At 45.3% G+C, this 18,805-nt stretch overlaps 1 protein-coding gene across 1 annotated transcript in view; it reads left to right on the forward strand.

Annotated features, from left to right (window-relative positions):
* Positions 1 to 2,411: 2,411 nt before the first annotated feature.
* RNF125 (ring finger protein 125) overlaps positions 2,412 to 18,805 on the forward strand; it is a 48,277-nt gene continuing 31,883 nt past the window's right edge. Inside the window, exon 1 of the mRNA XM_025365448.1 lies at positions 2,412 to 3,044. Within this exon, the coding sequence (XP_025221233.1) occupies positions 2,881 to 3,044 (164 nt within the window). The 5' untranslated portion in view covers positions 2,412 to 2,880. The remainder of the gene's footprint in view (positions 3,045 to 18,805) is intronic.

Here is an 18,805-nt window from a genome sequence, read left to right on the forward strand (position 1 = left end):
GGTGGCTGCTATAATGAGTTCATTATTGGAGACATTGGGCTGAGGGTGTCTATGTCAAATGGTCAGTCATGTAAGCTATTGGGCTATTGGGCATTTGAATGGCCTGGGGTGGAGATAAAGATGTGAAAGTCTTTGGAACCAAAATAGTGACAGAACCTGTGTGATTTTTGAGAGAGAGAGAAAGAGAGAGGGAGACAGAGAGGAGAAGGGAAAAGGTGCTAAGACAGAATCCTAGGATCTCTAGCCCAGAGCCAGTGGAGAAGGAGACTCTGGCAAAGGAGAGAAACAACAGCCAGAAAGAAAGAAGGAAAGTCAGAGTGCTTCCAGGAGGGGATGGTCAGCACTGACAAAAATAGTCGAGGGGTCAAGCACAAAAATAGCTGAAAAGAATCTATTGGAATTAGTTACATGAACGTCACCAGTGACACTGATAATAAAGCAGTTTTTGGACAGATGGAGGTGCAGAGGTTGGTTCAGAACCCAGAATGGACTGAATAAGAAGTGAAGAAATAAGAAATGATGACATAATGTAGAGGATCAGATCAAGAGATTTGGCCTTGAAGGGGATATGGGGCAGGAGTTGAGGCATAAGTGGGATGAAAGGGAGGTTTTTGTTTTCCTTTTGAAGATAGGAATAACTATCTTTTCATCTTATTTCTCCCCACCGCCTGCCCAGCTCCATAGGTCTTTCCTTTCTTTGGTCCTGTCTCATTCACTGTTCCCAGTGCTTACCACATTTTTTCCTAAATCTTTGAACGGCTCACTTCTTTTCATTATTCACGGCTCTGCTCAAATGTCACTTCATCCAAAAATTATTCTGAGTTTATTCTTCTCCTCATTGTCAGTTACTGTCTTATCTTCTTCATGGCTCTGATTATCTGAAATGATTTTATTTGTTTATTGATTGATTATACATATCTTCCTTTTGTTTGTTTGTTGTTTGTTTGTTTTTGAGACCGAGTCTCCCTCTGTCACCCAGGCTGGAGTGTAGTGGAGTGGTCTTGGCTCACTGCAACCTCCACCTCCTGGGTTCAGGCGGTTCTCCTGCCTCAGCCTCCCGAATAGCTGGGACTACAGGCATGTGCCACCACACCTGGCCAATTTTTGTATTTTAAGTACAAAAATTTTTACTAAAGAAATGTTGTATTTTTAGTAGAGACGGGCTTTCACTATGTTAGCCAGGCTGGTCTTGAACTCCTGACTTCGTGATCCACCTGCCTCGGCCTCCCAAAGTGCTGGGATTACAGCACTTTGGCGTGAGCCACTGCGCCCAGCCTGTTTTGGTTTTTTGAGACAGGGTCTCCCTCTGTTGCCCAGGCTGGAGTACAGTGGCATGATCTCGGCTCACTGCAGCCTCCACCTTTTGGGTTCAAGTGATTCTCGTGCCTCAGCCTCCCAAGTAGCTCACACCCAGCTAAGTTTTGTATTTTTAGTAGAGACAGGGTTTCACCATGTTGGCCAGGCTGGTCTCGAACTCCTGACCTCAGGTGATCTGTCCTCCTTGGCCTCCCAAAGTGCTGGGATTACAGGTGTGAGCCACTGCCCCGGCTTGGTTTGTTTTTTGAGACAAGGTCTCGCTCCGTTGCACAGGATGGAGTGCAGTAGCGTGATCTTGGCTCCTGTGCTCAAGTGATCCTCCCACCTCAGCCTCCCAAAGTGCTGAAATTACAGGCGTGAGCCACGGTACCCGGCCTATATCTCCTAATTAAAAGTAAAGCCTGGGGTAAACTGGATGAAGTTTATGGCCTGTTAAATACATACATGTATTATATGCGTTATTATATCCCATGTGTTACATTATCTATTATTGTATATGTGTATTATATACTATGTACTATTCTTACAACTGTATGCAAATCTATAATTACCTCAAAGTAAAGTTTTGGTTTTGTTTTTTAAAGTAAGTTCTGTGAGAACTGGGATTTTGTTTGCTTGTTGACAGTTGTGTCTCCATCACCAGAACTGAGTCTGGCGTGCAGTGGGCATGAAATAAGTCTTCGTAAAAAGTGTGAATTAACGCCCGGCTAATTTTTGCATTGTTAGCAGGGACGGGGTTTCATCATGTTGGCCAGGCTGGTCTCGAACTCCTGACCTCAAGCGATCCACCTGCGTTGGCCTACCCAAAGTGTTGGAATAACAGGCGTGAGCCACCGCGCCCGGCTGATCACATTTAAAGGGCGGGATGGGGAGAGTACAAACAATAGAGGAAATCCTGAGCCGCAGAGGAAACTGGAGACGGCAGGGTTTAGCACTAGAATATATCTGTAAGAGAGGTAGGATTGGAATCTGAATCTCCAGAACTCTTTCCACTACCCAGGCTCTCTCTCCATTAATGGACTATTGATTGGACGACAGAGTAATGATAGCACCGTCTTAGGAGACGTCCAATCATAGGTCATAGTTCAATCTTTGCAGCTTATTGTGATTACAACAGTGGAGGATGGTCCGTACAAGCGGCTGTTCTCTGATTACCATTAAGCATGGCCACGCCCGCACTTAACTTCTGACAGTGGGGAAGAGGCTGTGTGTGACAGCTTGGAAGGTTTACTACTGCCTCAAGTCCTCTTCTCTGCAGTTGAGGTTTCAGGTTTCAATCCTCCCAATACCACAAGACAGAGCACCTGGCGGCTGCCGCCTCCGCCTCCGCGCCTTAACCTAGGCGGCTTGCCGAAGATTTCAGCCCCGCGGCCGCGCACTCGCCCTGCCCTAGACCAGGGTTGGGCGCATCGGCGGAGGTTGCTTCTTGGCTGCGCGAGCTGCGCGCGCTGGGAGGCGGCGATCGCAGCTGGGCCGGGACTTCCTTCCTCCACCGCACGACAACAAAACAACCCTGCAGCAGGCACTGAGTGCTTGGCAGCTGTCTGGGCGAGAGGCACAGCGATGGGGTCCGTGCTGAGCAGCGACAGCGGCAAATCGGCTCCCCCCTCTGCCACCCCGCGGGCCCTGGAGCGCAGGGGGGACCCGGAGTTGCCCGTCACGTCCTTCGACTGCGCCGTGTGCCTTGAGGTGTTACACCAGCCTGTCCGGACCCGCTGTGGCCACGTGTAAGTGCCAGGGGAGCTCGGTTTGGGCCCACCCCTAAGGAGGGCGATGTCGGGAAGCTGAGGGCATGGTGTGGGGAAGGAGGGGGACGGAAGACAGCGCCTTAGGAAACTCCTGCAGAGAGAAACCTGGACCCGTCGGGTGCGGGGCCACGGGGAAAACGCCGGTCGGAAGGTGACACAGGATTTCGGGAGGAGAAAAAAGAAACAATCGGGCCCTGCAGCCCCCTTGCGCTGCCTCCTCCCGAAGTCCAGGTGCGGAGCTCCAGAGAAGGGGATCCAGGCACGGGTCCCGCCCAGAGCCAGGGCTCGCCAACAGGGGAGGGTGCTCTTGGCTGGAGAACGAGCGCTCGCCCGGGCACGAAAAAGAAACGAGCTCCAACTGCAAGGCAGGGGCTCCCTCAAAGCGCAGGTACCCCGCTGAACACGGTGGAACAGGCTGCGCTTCCCTCTGCCCCAGAAACCCGGGTCCGTTTTGTTTTGCTGAAGCTGTGCACGTGTTCCCAGAATGCCCACAGAGGCTCGTCTTAAGCAAACAAGGATCTGTGCAAAGTGTTTTTCCACCCCCACCCCTGCTACCCTTTCCCAACACAGACACCCATCCCCTCAAAGAGCAAGTCAAACTGGAGCTTCCGAGTGACTTTCCACAAGTCGTTAGAGTTTAACAACCTGCTAGGGTGGGGCTTGGACGTTAGCCGCAAGCCCCTGAATGTACTCCTCCAAAACCCAGCCACAACGTGACAGGAGGTGGCAGACTACCTGCTTTACACACCGTCTCTCCAAACCGGCAGAAATTACAGAGTAAAATAACTTTCTCAAAACGGCATAGTACTTAGCTAAAACTCACAGTTGGTGCAAAGCCGTGGTCGTTTCTAAGAAGAGTTTAAAAACAAAGTTCCTATATGAAATTGGCACATGCTTAATGTGTGCTTGAGTAACTGGTGGAGTTGGATCTGTGAATTTGTGCTGTTTACTTTGTGTGTGTGTGTGTGTGTGTGTGTGTGTGTGTGTGTATGAGAGAGAGAGAGAGAGAGAGTTAGTCTGACTCTGTCGCCCAGGCTGGAGTGCGGTGGCGGTGGCAGGATCTCGGCTTACTGCAACCTCCACCCACTGCAACCTCTGTCTCCCCGGCTCAAGTAATCCTCCTGCCTCAGCCTCCCGAGTTCCTGGGATTACAGGCGCCCACGACCACACCCTACTAGTTTTTGAATTTTGAGTAGAGATGGGGTTTCACCATGTTGGCCAGGCTGGTCTTGAACTCCTGACCTCAATTGATCCACCCACCTCGGCCTCTCAAAGTGCTGGGATTAAAGGTGTGAGACACTGCACCCAGCCTTCTCTCTTTGGTTTGAATTTTGTTCGTGGATGTGTGTGTGTGTGTGTCTGCACGGATCAGAAGCGGAAGCCTACTTAATGTCCTTTGAAGGGTGACTATAGTATGATGAAGCCCTGTGTGATACCATAGTGGCATGTACTTGTATTTGGCTTAGCAGGAAGAAAGAAATGCATTTGGCTTAGCAGGAAGAAAGAAATAGCATTATTGCTTCTGAGGATCACTTTTGAAAGGATTTAGGTAGTCCTTAAAAACATGTTGTGCACTTGCATTCAGAAGTTTTGAGGCCGGGCATGGTGGCTCACACCTGGAATCCTTAGGTGATCCTTAATACCTATAGCCTTGTATCTGAAAAGCAGTTTTCACCACTGCCCACCTGTGAGCCAGGGAGAAAAGTGTGCAGCCTGCACAATGTATAAAGAGTGCTTTGGGCATTATTTCGTAGCTGTATTTTCGAGGCCTGTTGTTTCAGCTTTGTTCTTAAAACTCGAGGCTTAAATTTACCCTCCTTTCTGATTACTAATGTTGTTGCTCAGCTGTCCAGATGTAGCTCATTAACGTAATATCCACAGGCCAATCTGGAAGCCAAGATGGGCTGTGTGAGTCCTAAAATATATTGATTATTTTAGGGCAATAACAGCCTAAAGATACCTCCATGTAAATTGAATCATTATTAGCATTAAAACTTTGAAGTTGTGCAAAACATAAACAGTGGGCATTTTGAAGATTCTTTTTGGAATAGACCGCTTTGCTGCTAATTCAATTATCTGACTGGAGATTGTTTTCCTGTTTTGGACTTTGAATAGTATAACTTACCATTTACAATATTTTTCCTTCTACTAAAGGATAATATAAATTTGCAAAATGTTAAATTTTTTGTTTAATCTTTTTCTTTGTTAAAGTGAATAGGAAACTAGCAACTGGAAAAATAACCATAAAATAGCATTACAAGGGCTGAACAAATTGCCTTTCCTCTCTTTACTGTTCTTTGTTTTGACAAATCTATGTCCATTGTTCTAGCTGTGGGCAGAATTTCCATATTCCTCCTTTTGGCAAACTTACTTGGGCCCCTTCCACTTTATAAATGTTAACCAGAGTCCTTTCTGCTGTAGAGATTATGAGCGTTGTTAATGCCATTTGTACATTCTAAATGAATTACTCTTTTCCATTGAAATTAAGTTGGAAAATGAATAAATGCAAATGAACCTTCTGTATTTTATTATCCCATATTGAAGCTACAGTTTCAGACATATTGAACTAGGTGGTTTATGCTGATTTTCAAGTCAAACAAGTTTAATAGTAACAGCAGTACCTTGACTGAATATGTACAGAGCACTTTATAAGTTGTATTGTGATGCAGTAGTAACTGGCCCTTATAGAAAGCTGGATTTGAAATTCCCCTCTGCCACTAGCCAGCTGTGTAACCACTGTAGGGAAATTTGAATTTGATTTTTTTCCCCTAAAGGTTTGATCACTTGAGTCTATGAAACAAACTGCTAATAGATTAACAGGGGAGGAAAGGCCTACAAATGTATTAATGTGCATATGGGCACGGGAGTCATCAAACTATGAAAACTGAAAGGGCCAGATGCTTGATGCTTTTAAACCATCTTGAGGTTACACCAGAATAGGGGCTTGGAACATGGTTATGGGAGGGCAACAGAAAGAAGGGACTGGGGCAAAGATGGTCTAGTTATGCAGATGAAACTTCATAGATAGCAGCTCCTAGAAAGAATAGGCATGAGCCTGTGTTAAGTTGCTCTGTCAGACCTTCCTAGGTGTCAGACCTTCAGTTAATAATTTCCTAGGTACGGATAAGGGGGTGACTCCAAGAAAGCCTGGTTGTTTATTTCACCAGTGTAGATTTTCTCTACAGATACAAGTCTCCCCCACAAAAGGCAGCTTTTTAGGGTTATTCTTGTATGCGGGAATATATCAAAGAAGTACATTTTGGGGTGAAATATTTTCAGTTTCCTTTAGTCCTCCATTTTAACATTTCCTTTATTTCCTTTTATTATTTTTTACTTTATTTTTAGAGGTGGGATCTCACTCTGTCACCCAGGTTGCAGTGTAGTGGTACAATCATGGCTCACTACAGCCTCTACCTCCTGGGCTCAGCAATCCTCCTGCCTCAGCCTCTCGCGTAGCTGGGACTACAAGTGCCTGCCACCATGCCTGGCTATTTTTTACTTATTTATTTATTTTGAGATGCAGTCTCACTCTATTGCCTAGGCTGGAGGGCAGTGATGTGATCTCAGCTCACTGCAACCTCTGCCTCCCGGGTTCAAGTGACTCTCCTGCCTCAGCCACTCTAGTAGCTGGGATTAAAGACACGCACCACCATGCCCAGCTAGTTTTTGTATTTTTTGTAGAGGCAGGGTTTCGTCATTTTGCCCAGGATGGTCTTGAACCCCTGAGCTCAGGTGATTTGCCTGCCTCGGCCTCCCAAAGTGCTGGAATTACAGGAGTGAGCCACTGCACCCAGCCAAGAAAGTGACAATTCTTTACATACCGCAAGGTCAGGAATTTTGTAAGGGAACCATATACACAGGGTACCAGGCCAATCTTTTTGTAAGTCTATTGGCGTTTTAATGTCAATCTCAGTCCCTCAAAGCAGTTTGATCATGTATCTAAGTATGACATTCCAGTTAAAGCCTTGGGAAAATAACCACTGTCTCCAATTATGTCCTGTTCAGATTGTTACTGAACTTATGCATGTAACTATATTGCCATGAAATAAGAATACGCAAAAAACAGTTTGTCAATCCAAAGAGAAAAAGGTAAATTATTTTGCTCACAAAAGTATACTTGCCCGGGTGCAGTGGCTCATGCCTGTAATCCCAGAAGTTTGGAAGACCGATGCAGGAGGATGACTTGAGACCAGCAGTTTGTGACCAGCCTGGGCAACATAGCGAGACCCCATCTCTAATACACAAAAGTCTTGTTCAAGAGAAAACCCTATTTTACTTTTGAATCAATATATCAATAATAAAGCTAATTTAAATAAAGCCTAATAAACAAGTCCATCTAATTTCAGTCAGCTTTGACCACACAAGGTAAGATTTACATATCTTTTATAACCTCTTAGAATTTTTCTATTTCCAACTTTCTATATTCATTTAGTTTTATCTATATCTTTTTTTATTCTTTCAATTTGAAACAATCTTTAAATAACTTCTGGACAAAATTAATTTTCCATTAACAAAAAAGTCACACTTCATGCCATTCTTTTTTTTTTTTAAGACGGAGTCTCACTGTGTCACCTAGGCTGGAGTGCAGTGGCATGACCTTGGCTAATTGCAACTTCCACCTACTGCGTTCAAGCGATTCTCCTGCCTCAGCCTCCCGAGTTGCTGGGATTACAGGCGTGTGCCACCACACCCGGCCTCATGCCATTCTTATAACCTTTCTCTCCAAAAACATAATCTTGCTTTTTTTGTATATTCTGCCTGAAGAATTGTTTCTCTTATTTCCAGTAATTTTGTTTGTTTTTAGAGACATGATCTAAGAATAAACTACTCAGTGATGTGATCATAGCCTACTGCAACTTCAAATTCCTGGGCTCAAGCAATCCTCATACCTCAACCTCCTTAGTAGCTGGAACGACAAGCATGCCCCACCACACCCTGCTAAAATTTTATTTTTTTATAGAGACAGGGTCTCCCTATGTTGCCCAGGCCAGTCTTGAATTCCTAGGCTCAAGTGATCCTCCTGCCTTAGCCTCGCAAAGAGCTGGGATTACAGGCATGAGCACTCCCAAACTGCTGGGATTATAGGCATGAGCCACTACCCCAGCCAACCAACAATTTAAAACTAGATTTATTGCTGGGCACAGTGGCTCACACCTATAATCCCAACACTTTGGGAGGCCGAGGCAGGCGGATCACTTGAGCCCAGGAGTTGGAAACCAGCCTGGTCAACATGGCGAAACCTTGTCCCTCCTGAAAATACTAAAAAAATTAGCCGGGCATGGTGGTGCACGTGGAGGCTGAGGTGGAAGAATCGCTTGAACCTAGGAGGCAGAGGTTGCAGTGAGCTGAGATCGCACCACTGCACTCCAGCCTGGGTGACAGTGACAGTCGTTCTCAAAAAACAAAAACAAACAAACACAAATCCTAGCTTGATTTACCAAAGATTACTAAAGTCATATGAACTTTGAAAAACATTTGGGATAGTTAATTTGTGAGTACTCATTTATTTAGAAGTCAGTTTGGTATCACACAGACTGTACAAACACATGTGTAAACATATATATACATGTAGACACAACATATATCACATGCACACCCCAGTATCCAAAAGCCAAAGAGATTAGGATGTTTAATGCATGAGAGCAGAACTTTAGACATGAGAGGATGGACCCTGCCCATGGCTTCTGTGGCTCAGTGAGAGACAGAGGACCCCTAACGGCCAGGCGCGGTGGCTCACGCCTGTAATCCCAGCACTTTGGAAGGCTGAGGCGGGTGGATCACCTGAGGTCAGGAGTTCGAGACCAGCCTGCCCAACATGGCGAAACCCCATCTCTACTAAAAATACAAAAAAATTAGCCAGGGGTGTGGCGGGCACCTGTAATCCCAGCAACTCGGGAGGCTGAGGCAGGAGAATCACTTGAACCCAGGAGACGGAGGTTGCAATAGCTGAGATCACGCCATTGCACTCCAGCCTGGGTGACAAAAGTGAAATTCTGTCTTAAAAAAAAAAGAAAGAAGAAGAAGACAGGGGACGCCTAAAGAGGGGCGATGGTGGCTTTTGTGTTTGTGTATGCATGTGTGTGCGTTCCTCAAGGAGTCTCACAGTTGATAGAGGTCCCCTCTAGGCCTCTTCATGTGGTATCAAAAATGGCAAAAAGGAGGAGGGGCAGAAGGGGAAGGAAATGGAAGAACAAGTCTTAGAGGAGCCAATTTGGGGAGATTTTAAGCTTTCAAAAGGCCAATACAGTTTTAGTAGGAGTCTGAGGAACAAACAAAGGTCTAGTTGACTAAGAAGTTCCCATGGGAGAAACAGGATTTGAAAGAGAATAGAGAATATCAGCTATTAATTAAGCTGGCTTTTGACCACAGAGCCATTTTTCTTAAATTTTTTTTTTTGTTTTTTAGTCTTGCTCTGTTGTGCACGCTGGAGTACAACGGCGCAATCCCGGCTCACTGCGACCTCCGCCTCCTGGGTTTAAGCGATTCTCGTGCCTCAGCCTAAAAATCCTTTTAAATATGCAAGCAGCAAACATTTTGTCCTCTGAGCACCCAGTCGTTTTTTGAGACGTAGTCTTGGTCTGTCACCCAGGCTAGAGTGCAGTGGCCCAATCTGGGCTCACTGCAACCTCTGCCTCCCGGGTTCAAGCAATGTTCCTGTCTCAGCATCCCAAGTAGCTGGGACTACAGGGGTGTGCCACCACGCCCACCTAATTTTTGTATTTTTAGTAGAGACGGGGTTTCACCATGTTGATGAGGCTGCTCTCAAACTCCTGACCTCAGGTGATCTGCCTGCTTCAGCCTCCCAAAGTGCTGGGATTACAGGTGTGAACCACTGTCTCCAGCCTGAGCACCCAGTCTTTTGTGGGAGCAGAGAGAATGGTAGCTGTGGCATTCGTGCCTCTTTCTCCCCAGACCCTCCCAGCACCCCCTGTCTGAGGGGTACCCACCTCTCCTCATCTGTTTGGTTCCCAGCCGTAGCAGGAGGTATGTCTCTCTGTAGAGGAAGCAGATTAATGGGGAAAAAGTTACTATCACACTCTTAAGTATAAACCAGTGTTTTAACCAAAGGAATAACTCAAAATCAAAACAAATAAGAACATTTGAGACTGAAACCAAGAAGCTCTTGATGGCTTTAACCAAGGTTTCCTAAGAGGGAGCAAAAGTTGCAACCCTTTCAAATCCAGATCATTGCCTACAACAGCTTAAAGAAAGGAAAGTTTTGCCAGCCGCGAATGGGGTACAACCCACATTTTTGTCTGGCCATATTCTCTACTGTTTAAGACAGAGGAAAACAACAGCTGGATGAGAGGCTTACAATAGGAACGGGTACCCCAAAGGTTAAGAAGTTATACAAATATAAATTCAAAACAATTCAAACCAATTTTTTCCAAGTGTTTCTTTTATTTTTCCTTCCTGAGTTAAAGGATTTATGTCTCCTAGGGACTTGTTCCCTGAAAGGGAATTGAATCCAGGCTGCAGAGGTGAAAGTGCAGAATCCTTACCACTAGACTACAGGATGGAGTCTTTTTTTTTTTTAACAAATTTCATAAGGAATCTAAAGCATGCAGTTTGAGTACAAAGAATTTTAACTTTGTTTTATATCTGATTTCTACTTTTCAACAATCTTGCCGAGGGAGTTACTAAACCTGTATTCCTTTTCTATCTTTTCATAGGCACCAATAAGGTAGCTATTTAAGATGTGAGCTCTAAAAAGTTTTCTTTTAAATATAGCCATTCATTTATTTTAAAAGTGATTCAAACCAATACAAGAACTAATTTATATGTTTTTCCCTGTTGATCCAAATTTAGAAAAGGTAAAACACAGAGACTCATCCCATCCACATTTGACCAGGCACTATAGGCAGAGATCAGAGAGGAGAACTGACTTGGTTAAAAAAATGAGTTTACCTTTCTTTGCTGGCTTTTCATCCGTTGTTCCAACATCCCATTCATTGGCTCTAGAATGAACAAAATGACTTATATCCGGATCACAATACCAAAAATTTAGTGAAGCTTAAATTTTTCCCCTAAAGATTCGATACTTTGAGTCTATAAAACAGGCAGATAGCAGATTAATGGGATAAAAGCATATGCATTATTAATGTGCATATGGGCATGGGAGTCATAAAAAATATGAAAAGTGAAAGGACCAGATGCTTGATTTTTTTTTTTTCTTTTTTTCTCTTTTTTGAGACGGAGTCTCGCTCTGTAGCCCAGGCTGGAGTGCAGTGGCGTGATCTCAGCTCACTGCACGCTAAGTCTCCCGGCTTCACGCCATTCTCCTGCCTCAGCCTCTCGAGTAGCTGGGACTATAGGCGCATGCCCGGCTAATTTTTTTGTATTTTTAGTAGAGACGGGGTTTCACTGTGTTAGCCAGGATGGTCTCAATCTGCTGACCTTGTGATCCACCCGCCTCGGCCTCCCAAAGTGCTTCGGCCTCCCAAAGTGCTGGGATTACAGGTATGAGCCACCGCACCCGGCAGATGCTTGATGTTTTTATACCTGAGGTTACAGAAGAATGGGGGATTGCAAGATGGCACGAGAGGTTATAAGAGGGGAAAAAACAGTAAGGGGCAAAGGTGATCTTGTTATACAGAAGAAAGTTAGACAGGTAGCAGCTCTCAGAAAGAACAGGTGCTAGTCAGCCGGGCATGGTGGCTCACGCCTGTAATCCCAGCACTTTGGGAGGCCGAGGCCGGCGGATCACGAGGTCAGGAGATCGAGACCATCCTGGCTAAAACGGTGAAACCCGGTCTCAACTAAAAATACAAAAAATTATCTGGGCGAGGTGGCGGGCGCCTGTAGTCCCAGCTACTCGGTAGGCTGAGGCAGGAGAATGGTGTGAACCCGGGAGACTGAGCGTGCAGGGAGCCGAGATCGCACCACTGCACTCCAGCCTGGGCGACAGAGCGAGACTCCATCTTAAAAAGAAAAAAAAGAATAGGTAGTAGTCCATGGTAAGTTTCTTTGTTAGACCTTCAACGTTTCAGACTCTTGGTTAATCATCCTAGATGGGGCAAAGGAGACCTCAGAGAAAGCCTTTCACCAATGTAGACTTTACCAATGCGGCTCTCCCCCACAACATGCAGCTTTTCAGGGCTTTTCCTTTCTGCAGGCCATCTCAATAGCCATCTCGAAGTATGTCAAATAATTATTTTTTGGGGTAAAATATTTTTTTCCTTTTTTTTTTTTTTTTTGAGATGGAGTCTCGCTCTGTTGTTCAGGCTGGGGTGCTGTGGCGTGATCTCAGCTCAATGCAACCTCTGCCTCCTGAGTAGCTGGGACTACAGACGTGTGCCACCATGCCCGGCTAATTTTTGTATTTTTTAGTAGAGATGGGGTTTCGCTATGTTGGCCTGGATGGTCTCAAACTCCTGGCCTCAAGTGATCTGCCCACCTCAGCCTCCCAAAATGCTGGGATTATAGGTTAAGCCACCTGCCCAGCCGATTTTCTTTTACTAAGTTGCTTAATGTCTTTGAATCTCAAGTTTCTTCATTTGTAAAACGGGGTGAGTAGTACTATTTTTATGAATATTTAAAATGTAGGCCCGGCGCGGTGGCTCAAGCCTGTAATCCCAGCACTTTGGGAGGCCGAGGCGGGTGGATCATGAGGTCAGGAGATCGAGACCATCCTGGCTAACATGGTGAAACCCCGTCTCTACTAAAAATACAAAAAACTAGCCGGGCGTGGTGGCGGGCGCCTGTAGTCCCAGCTACTCGGAGGCTAAGGCAGGAGAATGGCATGAACCTGGGAGGCGGAGCTTGCAGTGAGCCGAGATCGTGCCACTGCACTCCAGCCTGGGTGACACAGCGCGAGACTCCGTCTCAAAAAAAAAAAATAAAATAAAATAAATAAAATGTAAAGATATCCCATAGTAAAGCCTCAAAACATGGTTTCTGTTTCCTTCAGTCATTCCATAAGCGAAACCCACAGGAACAGGTATTATTTCTTATCTCTGTATTTCTTTTGGAAGAACACTGTACCACGAAAGGTTGATCTATGACATTTCCAAGATGTCTCAGATAGCCTCACTTTTAGCTTAGTTCTTTTTTGTTTGTTGGACTTTAAGAAGTTTCACTTTAATGTTTTATAATTTTAAATGGACTTTATTCATGTTGCTGTATCAGTTGTAAAAAATAGATTTGAGGGAAAAGTCTTCTCACTTCTGCCTTATCTTCTGTTAGAGAGCTGTGGTGAGAGCCAGTAGATAACTTGGAGCTGTATAAATGGAACTTAAGGCTGGGTGTGGTGGTTCATGCCTGTGATCTCAGCACTTTGGGAGGCTGAGGTGGAACTGCTTGAACCCAGGAGTTTGAGACCAGCCTGGGCAACATAGTGAGACCTTGTTGCTACAGAAAAAAAAAAATAATAGCTGGGCATGGTGGTGCATGCCTGTAGCCCCAGCTGCTTGGGAGGCTGAGGTGGTAGGATCACTTGAGCTCGGGAGGCTGCTATGAGCAGTGATTGCACCACTGCACTTCAGTTTGGGTGACAGAACAAGACCCTGCCTCAAAAGAAAACAAAAACAAAAACAAAAAACAGATTTACATTTAAAGGAAATATTCAAAGACATTTGTTTTCAGATTGAAAATAGTAGATGCAAGGGAGAAAGATATAAAAGCCAACTGCTGGGCTTTAAGGCAGGTGGATAAACAGGGTCAGAGAGACTGGCCCAGGAGGAAGTGAGTGCACTCATGAATGGGCCTGCTGAATGTACAGCGGTCTGATAGGCAGATATCCAAATGGAAATAGCCAAAGGCTCTGGAGGAATAGACTGGGGGAAAGAGATCAGGGCTGGAGACTGAGTTATCTAAAAAGCGTCTAGAGGTTGAAAATGGGCCGAAGAGAGCTCAATGAACTGGAGCACACTATAAGATAGAGCCAAGTCTCCATTGACCTCAGATACAACTGCTCTAAGTCATAGAATGTACCTAGTTTTTATTTTTATTTTGTATTATTTTATTTTATTTTATTTTTTGAGCCAGAGTCTTGCTCTGTCACCCAGGCTGGAGTGCAGTGGCGTGATCTTGGCTCACTGCAACCTCCGCCTCCTGGGTTCAAAAGATTCTCCTGCCTCAGCCTCCTGAGTAGCTGGGACTACTGGCAAATGCCACCATGCCCACCTAATTTTGTATTTTTAGTAGAGACAGGGTTTCACCATGTTGACCAGGCTGATCTCAAACTCCAGACCTTAGGTTATCGGCCTGCCTCTGCCTCCCAAAGTTCTGGGATTACAGGCGGGAGCCACCCCACCCAGCAGTGAATGTACCTAATTTTTAGAAAATGAAACTCTGTTTAGGATAATTCTGAAGTACTTTCAGGTAAATGGATTGAAACGTTCAATTTGTGGTCAAGTATGAGCAGTAAAGCCTACACTAAATTGGTGGTTTCCTAAGTAGAGTCTGAGAGTCTTCCTGTTGAGTTTAAAATTGATCCAGAAGTATGCATGAATGCTTTCATTCTTACAGGACATGTGCAATCCCAGTGTAAACCAAAAATAAAATTCTAAGGCCCCCAACCAACTGAATGGACCTTTCCTCTCTGCCAAGGGCATTCTAAAGTAAACCAGAAACACTAGTTCAGGCCATGATGGGAATGGGTATTTATCAAATACTACAGACTGGGTAATGGATAAAGAAAATAATTTTTTCAGCTCACAGTTCTGGAGGCTAGGAAGTCCAAGAGCGTGGTGCTGGGACCTGGCTAGGGTCATCCCCTGGTGGAAAGGTAGAAAGAAGTTGGAAGAGTGGGAAAATGCACGTGAGCGAGCTCGCTTATTATTTTATTATTTTAATTTTTAGAGATGGGGGTCTCACTATGTTGTCCAGACTGGACTCAAACTCCTGGGCTCAAGCGATCCTCCTGCCTCAGAGAGTTTACTTTTATATCAAAGCCACGTCTGCAAGAACTAGCCCACTCCTGTGATAATGGCATTCATCCATTCATCATAGTGGAGCCCCTATGACCTAAATGTCTCCTGAAGGCTCCACCTCTCAATACCACCAAAACAGGAACCAAGTTTTCATGCCTGAACTTTGGGGGCACACATTCATTATATTAAGACTCCTGGTTATATAGGCACATTCATGGTCTTATATTTGTGGCTTCTGCTTGTCACTGGGAAGAACTGAGGTTTCTTGAAAAGACTACAAAATTTGAGGCCCTACCCAAACTGTTTAAGGATCAGAGCACTACTGTTTGTGGCTGCATAAATTGGGCACATTGCTACACTACTCTGAACCTTAGTTTGCCATCAATAAAATGAGGAGAAAGTACAGCAGCATTTTTTTTTTTTTGAGACAGAGTCTTTCTCTGTTGCCCAGGTTGGAGTGCAATGGCGTGATTTTGGCTTACTGCAACCTCCGCCTCCCGGGTTCATGCCATTTTCCTGCCTCAGCCTCCCTAGGAGCTGGGATTACAGGCATCCACCAGCACGCCCAGTTAATTTTTTGTATTTTTAGTAGAGACAGGGTTTCACCGTGTTAGCCAGGATGGTCTCGATCTCCTGACCTCGTGATCCACCCGCCTCGGCCTCCCAAAGTGCTGGGATTACAGGCGTGAGCCACCGCGCCCAGCTTAGCACAGCAGCATTTTATGAATTATCGTAGGAGCCTATAATAATAGGGGATAATGTATACAAGTGTCCCCCATAAGGCTCGGCACCAGTATTTGCATTCTACTTGCACTGGCATACAACTCAAATTGTGGGGCGTGTGGGGGAGAAAAGAAAAAGGGAAAATGCTAGTTGACAAAAAACAAAATGTTATCTGCTTGCCTCTAAATAATGTAAGCACATACTTCATGTCAGAACCGTAGGTGTTGTATTAGAAATGTTAATTATGAGTTGAGCATTTGAGCCATTTGTCATAAATTTCATTCATAGACTACACTTTGAGAACCAATTCTTAGAGACTCAGAGACATCCAAGGTCAGATTGTACCTTAGAACTTATAATCAGCTGAGATAGAAAGAAGTAAAATATGTATTGCAGAGGACTTAGATTTCTTGATCTTAAAATATTGCTCTTTCCAACTGGGGTAGCTATGGTGGTGGAATAAAAGGTTACCAAAATTTGGATCAGAAAACCCCAGCCTAAGACCAACGAAGTTCAGGCACTTTCTTTTCTTTTCTTTCTTTCTTTCTTTCTTTCTTTCTTTCTTTCTTTCTTTCTTTCTTTCGTTCTTTCGTTCTTTCGTTCTTTCGTTCTTTCGTTCTTTCTTTCGTTCTTTCTTTCTTTCTTTCTTGATAGAGTCTTGCTGTTGCCCAGGCTGGAGTGCAGTGGCGCGATCTCGGCTCACTGCAACCTCTGCCTCCCGGGTTCAAGTGATTCTCCTGCCTCAACTTCCCAAGTAGCTGGGACTACAGGCATGCACCACCACACCCAGCTAAATTTTGTATTTTGTTTTGTTTTGTATTTTTTTGAGATGGAGTCTTCCTCTGTCACCCAGGTTGGAGTGCAGTGGCACGATCTCGGCTCACTCCAACCTCCACCTCCTGGGTTCAAGTGGTTCTCCCACCTCAGTCTCCCGAGTAGCTGGGATTACAGGCATGTGCCGCCACACCTGGCTAATTTTTTGTATTTTTAGTAGAGATGGAGTCTCACCATGTTGGCCAGGCTGATCTCAAACTCCTGACCCCAAGCGATCCACCCGCCTCAGCCTCCCAAAGTGTTGGGTTTATAGGCTGAAGCCACCGTGCCTGGCTGCATTTTTTTTTTTTTTTTTTTCAGTAGAGACAGGCTTTCACTCTATGTTGGCCAGGCTGGTCTCGAACCCCTGACCTCAGGTGATCCATCCACCTCCCAAAGTGCTGGGATTACAGGCGTGAGCCACCATGCCCAGCCAAGCTCAAGCACTTTCTATTTTTGTGATTTTTTTCCCCCCAAGCCAAACTTTATCCAGCTTTATTAAAGATACTTTCCATAAACAGTCACAGTATTTCCGGCAGAACATGGGCAGACGGTCCTTAACAGTATACAACAGCTTTCAAACTCCCTTTTTCAGTGGACTACCAAAAAACATAAAGCCTCTTTAAAACGCAGTGCAGGGCCGGGCTTGGTGGCTCATGCCTGTATAATCCCAGCTACTTGGGAGGCTGAGGCAGGAGAATCACTGGAACCTGGGAGGCAGAAGTTGCAGTGAGCCGAGATTGCGCCATTGCAGCCTAGGTGACAGAGCAAGACATCTGACAAAACAAACAAACAAACAAACAAAAAACCCAATGGAGTATTCATTTGATGCTCTGAACAAGAAAGTTTAGGGCGAGGAGTGACATTTCACATTTAGCATGTTGTTCAACATGAGCCGAGCCTGACCTTCAGGGAGTGAAATGAGAATGGCAGAATTTGTCTGAAGATACACAGTATAGAGATGGAACCACTGCTCTTTTGAGGAGCCCCATCTCAGGGCTATCACTGGAAAGTCCAGATTGCCTGATACGCTGCTAACCAATGACTGGGGTTCAGGCCCCAACAGGTGTCTGGGTTTAACGGAGTTAAGTTTATGCTGAAGATGGAAAGGGAGAAGAGGACATAAAAACAAATTCGTTTTTCCGTACCACAAGGCTCTTGTGCCAAGTTGTCTATGTTTGTCAAAGTCAGGGAATCCCTCCTCCTGGGAGCCAAGAGGAAGCCTCTCAAAATTAGAAGGGAACACCAGCCTGGCCAACATGGTGAAACCCCTCCTCTACTACTAAAAATACAAAAATTTGCCAAGCATGGTGGTGCACACCTGTAATCCCAGCTACTTGGGAGGCTGAGGCAGGAGAATTGTTTGAACTCGGGAGGTGGAGGTTGCAGTGAGCCGAGATCATGCCATTGCACTCCAGCCTGGGCAACAAAGCAAGACTCCGACCCCCCCAAAAAAAAAAAAAAAAAAGAAGGTCTGGGTGCAGTGGCTCATGCCTGTAATCCCAGCACTTTGGGAGGCCGCACTCAGGTGAGGTGTGCAGATCAGCTGAGGTCGGGAGTTCAAGACCAGCCTGACCAACATGGAGAAAACCCGTCTCTACTAAAAATACAAAATTAACTGGGTGTGGTGGCGCATGCCTGTAATCCCAGCTACTCAAGAGGCTGAAGCAGGAGAATCGTTTGAACCTGGGAGGTGGAGGTTGCAGTGAGCAGAGATCTTGCCATTGCACTCCAGCCTGGGCAACAAGAGTGAAATTCTGTCTCAAACAAACAAACAAAACAAACAAAAAACTAGAAGGGAAAGGTGTTTTCCCCACATCAATCCAGCTTCAAGACGTTCTATTAGTGACACTGACAGATATCCCGTCCCCAGAAAACAAAAATGAAGTGCACTGTGTGCTAACAACGTACCTTAAAATAAAGAAAGAAAGAAAAAAGAAAACCAAATTCTGCATTTTTGTAAAACTTGATAAAAATAGTATTTCAAACTGTACAGTCATCACAAGTACATAGTTATCACGAATGCACAGACTTCACCTGGCACCTTCAGCACCTTGGCTTCCTGTGCCTGGTCTGTTTAGGCATCTGCATTCTCTGCAGGGTTATTCCCCTCCTTGCCAGCATCAGTTCTTCCCTTTATCTCTGGGTACTTTCTCTCCCTTCTTTGCAAGGGCCTCCTTAGACTTGGCTTTGGAGAAGCAGGTTTAACAGACAACCTTGTGGGTCTTCTCTGGTTCGTCCTTCACCTTGGCGTTATCTCCTTAGCATCCTGCTCAGTCTTTCTCTTGAGCAGGGCGGCAGCTGCAGTGGGACATAAACCCTGGGTAAGGG

The sequence above is a fragment of the Theropithecus gelada genome, chromosome 18, assembly GCF_003255815.1.
Source record: "Theropithecus gelada isolate Dixy chromosome 18, Tgel_1.0, whole genome shotgun sequence".
In the NCBI taxonomy this organism is placed as follows: domain Eukaryota; kingdom Metazoa; phylum Chordata; class Mammalia; order Primates; family Cercopithecidae; genus Theropithecus; species Theropithecus gelada.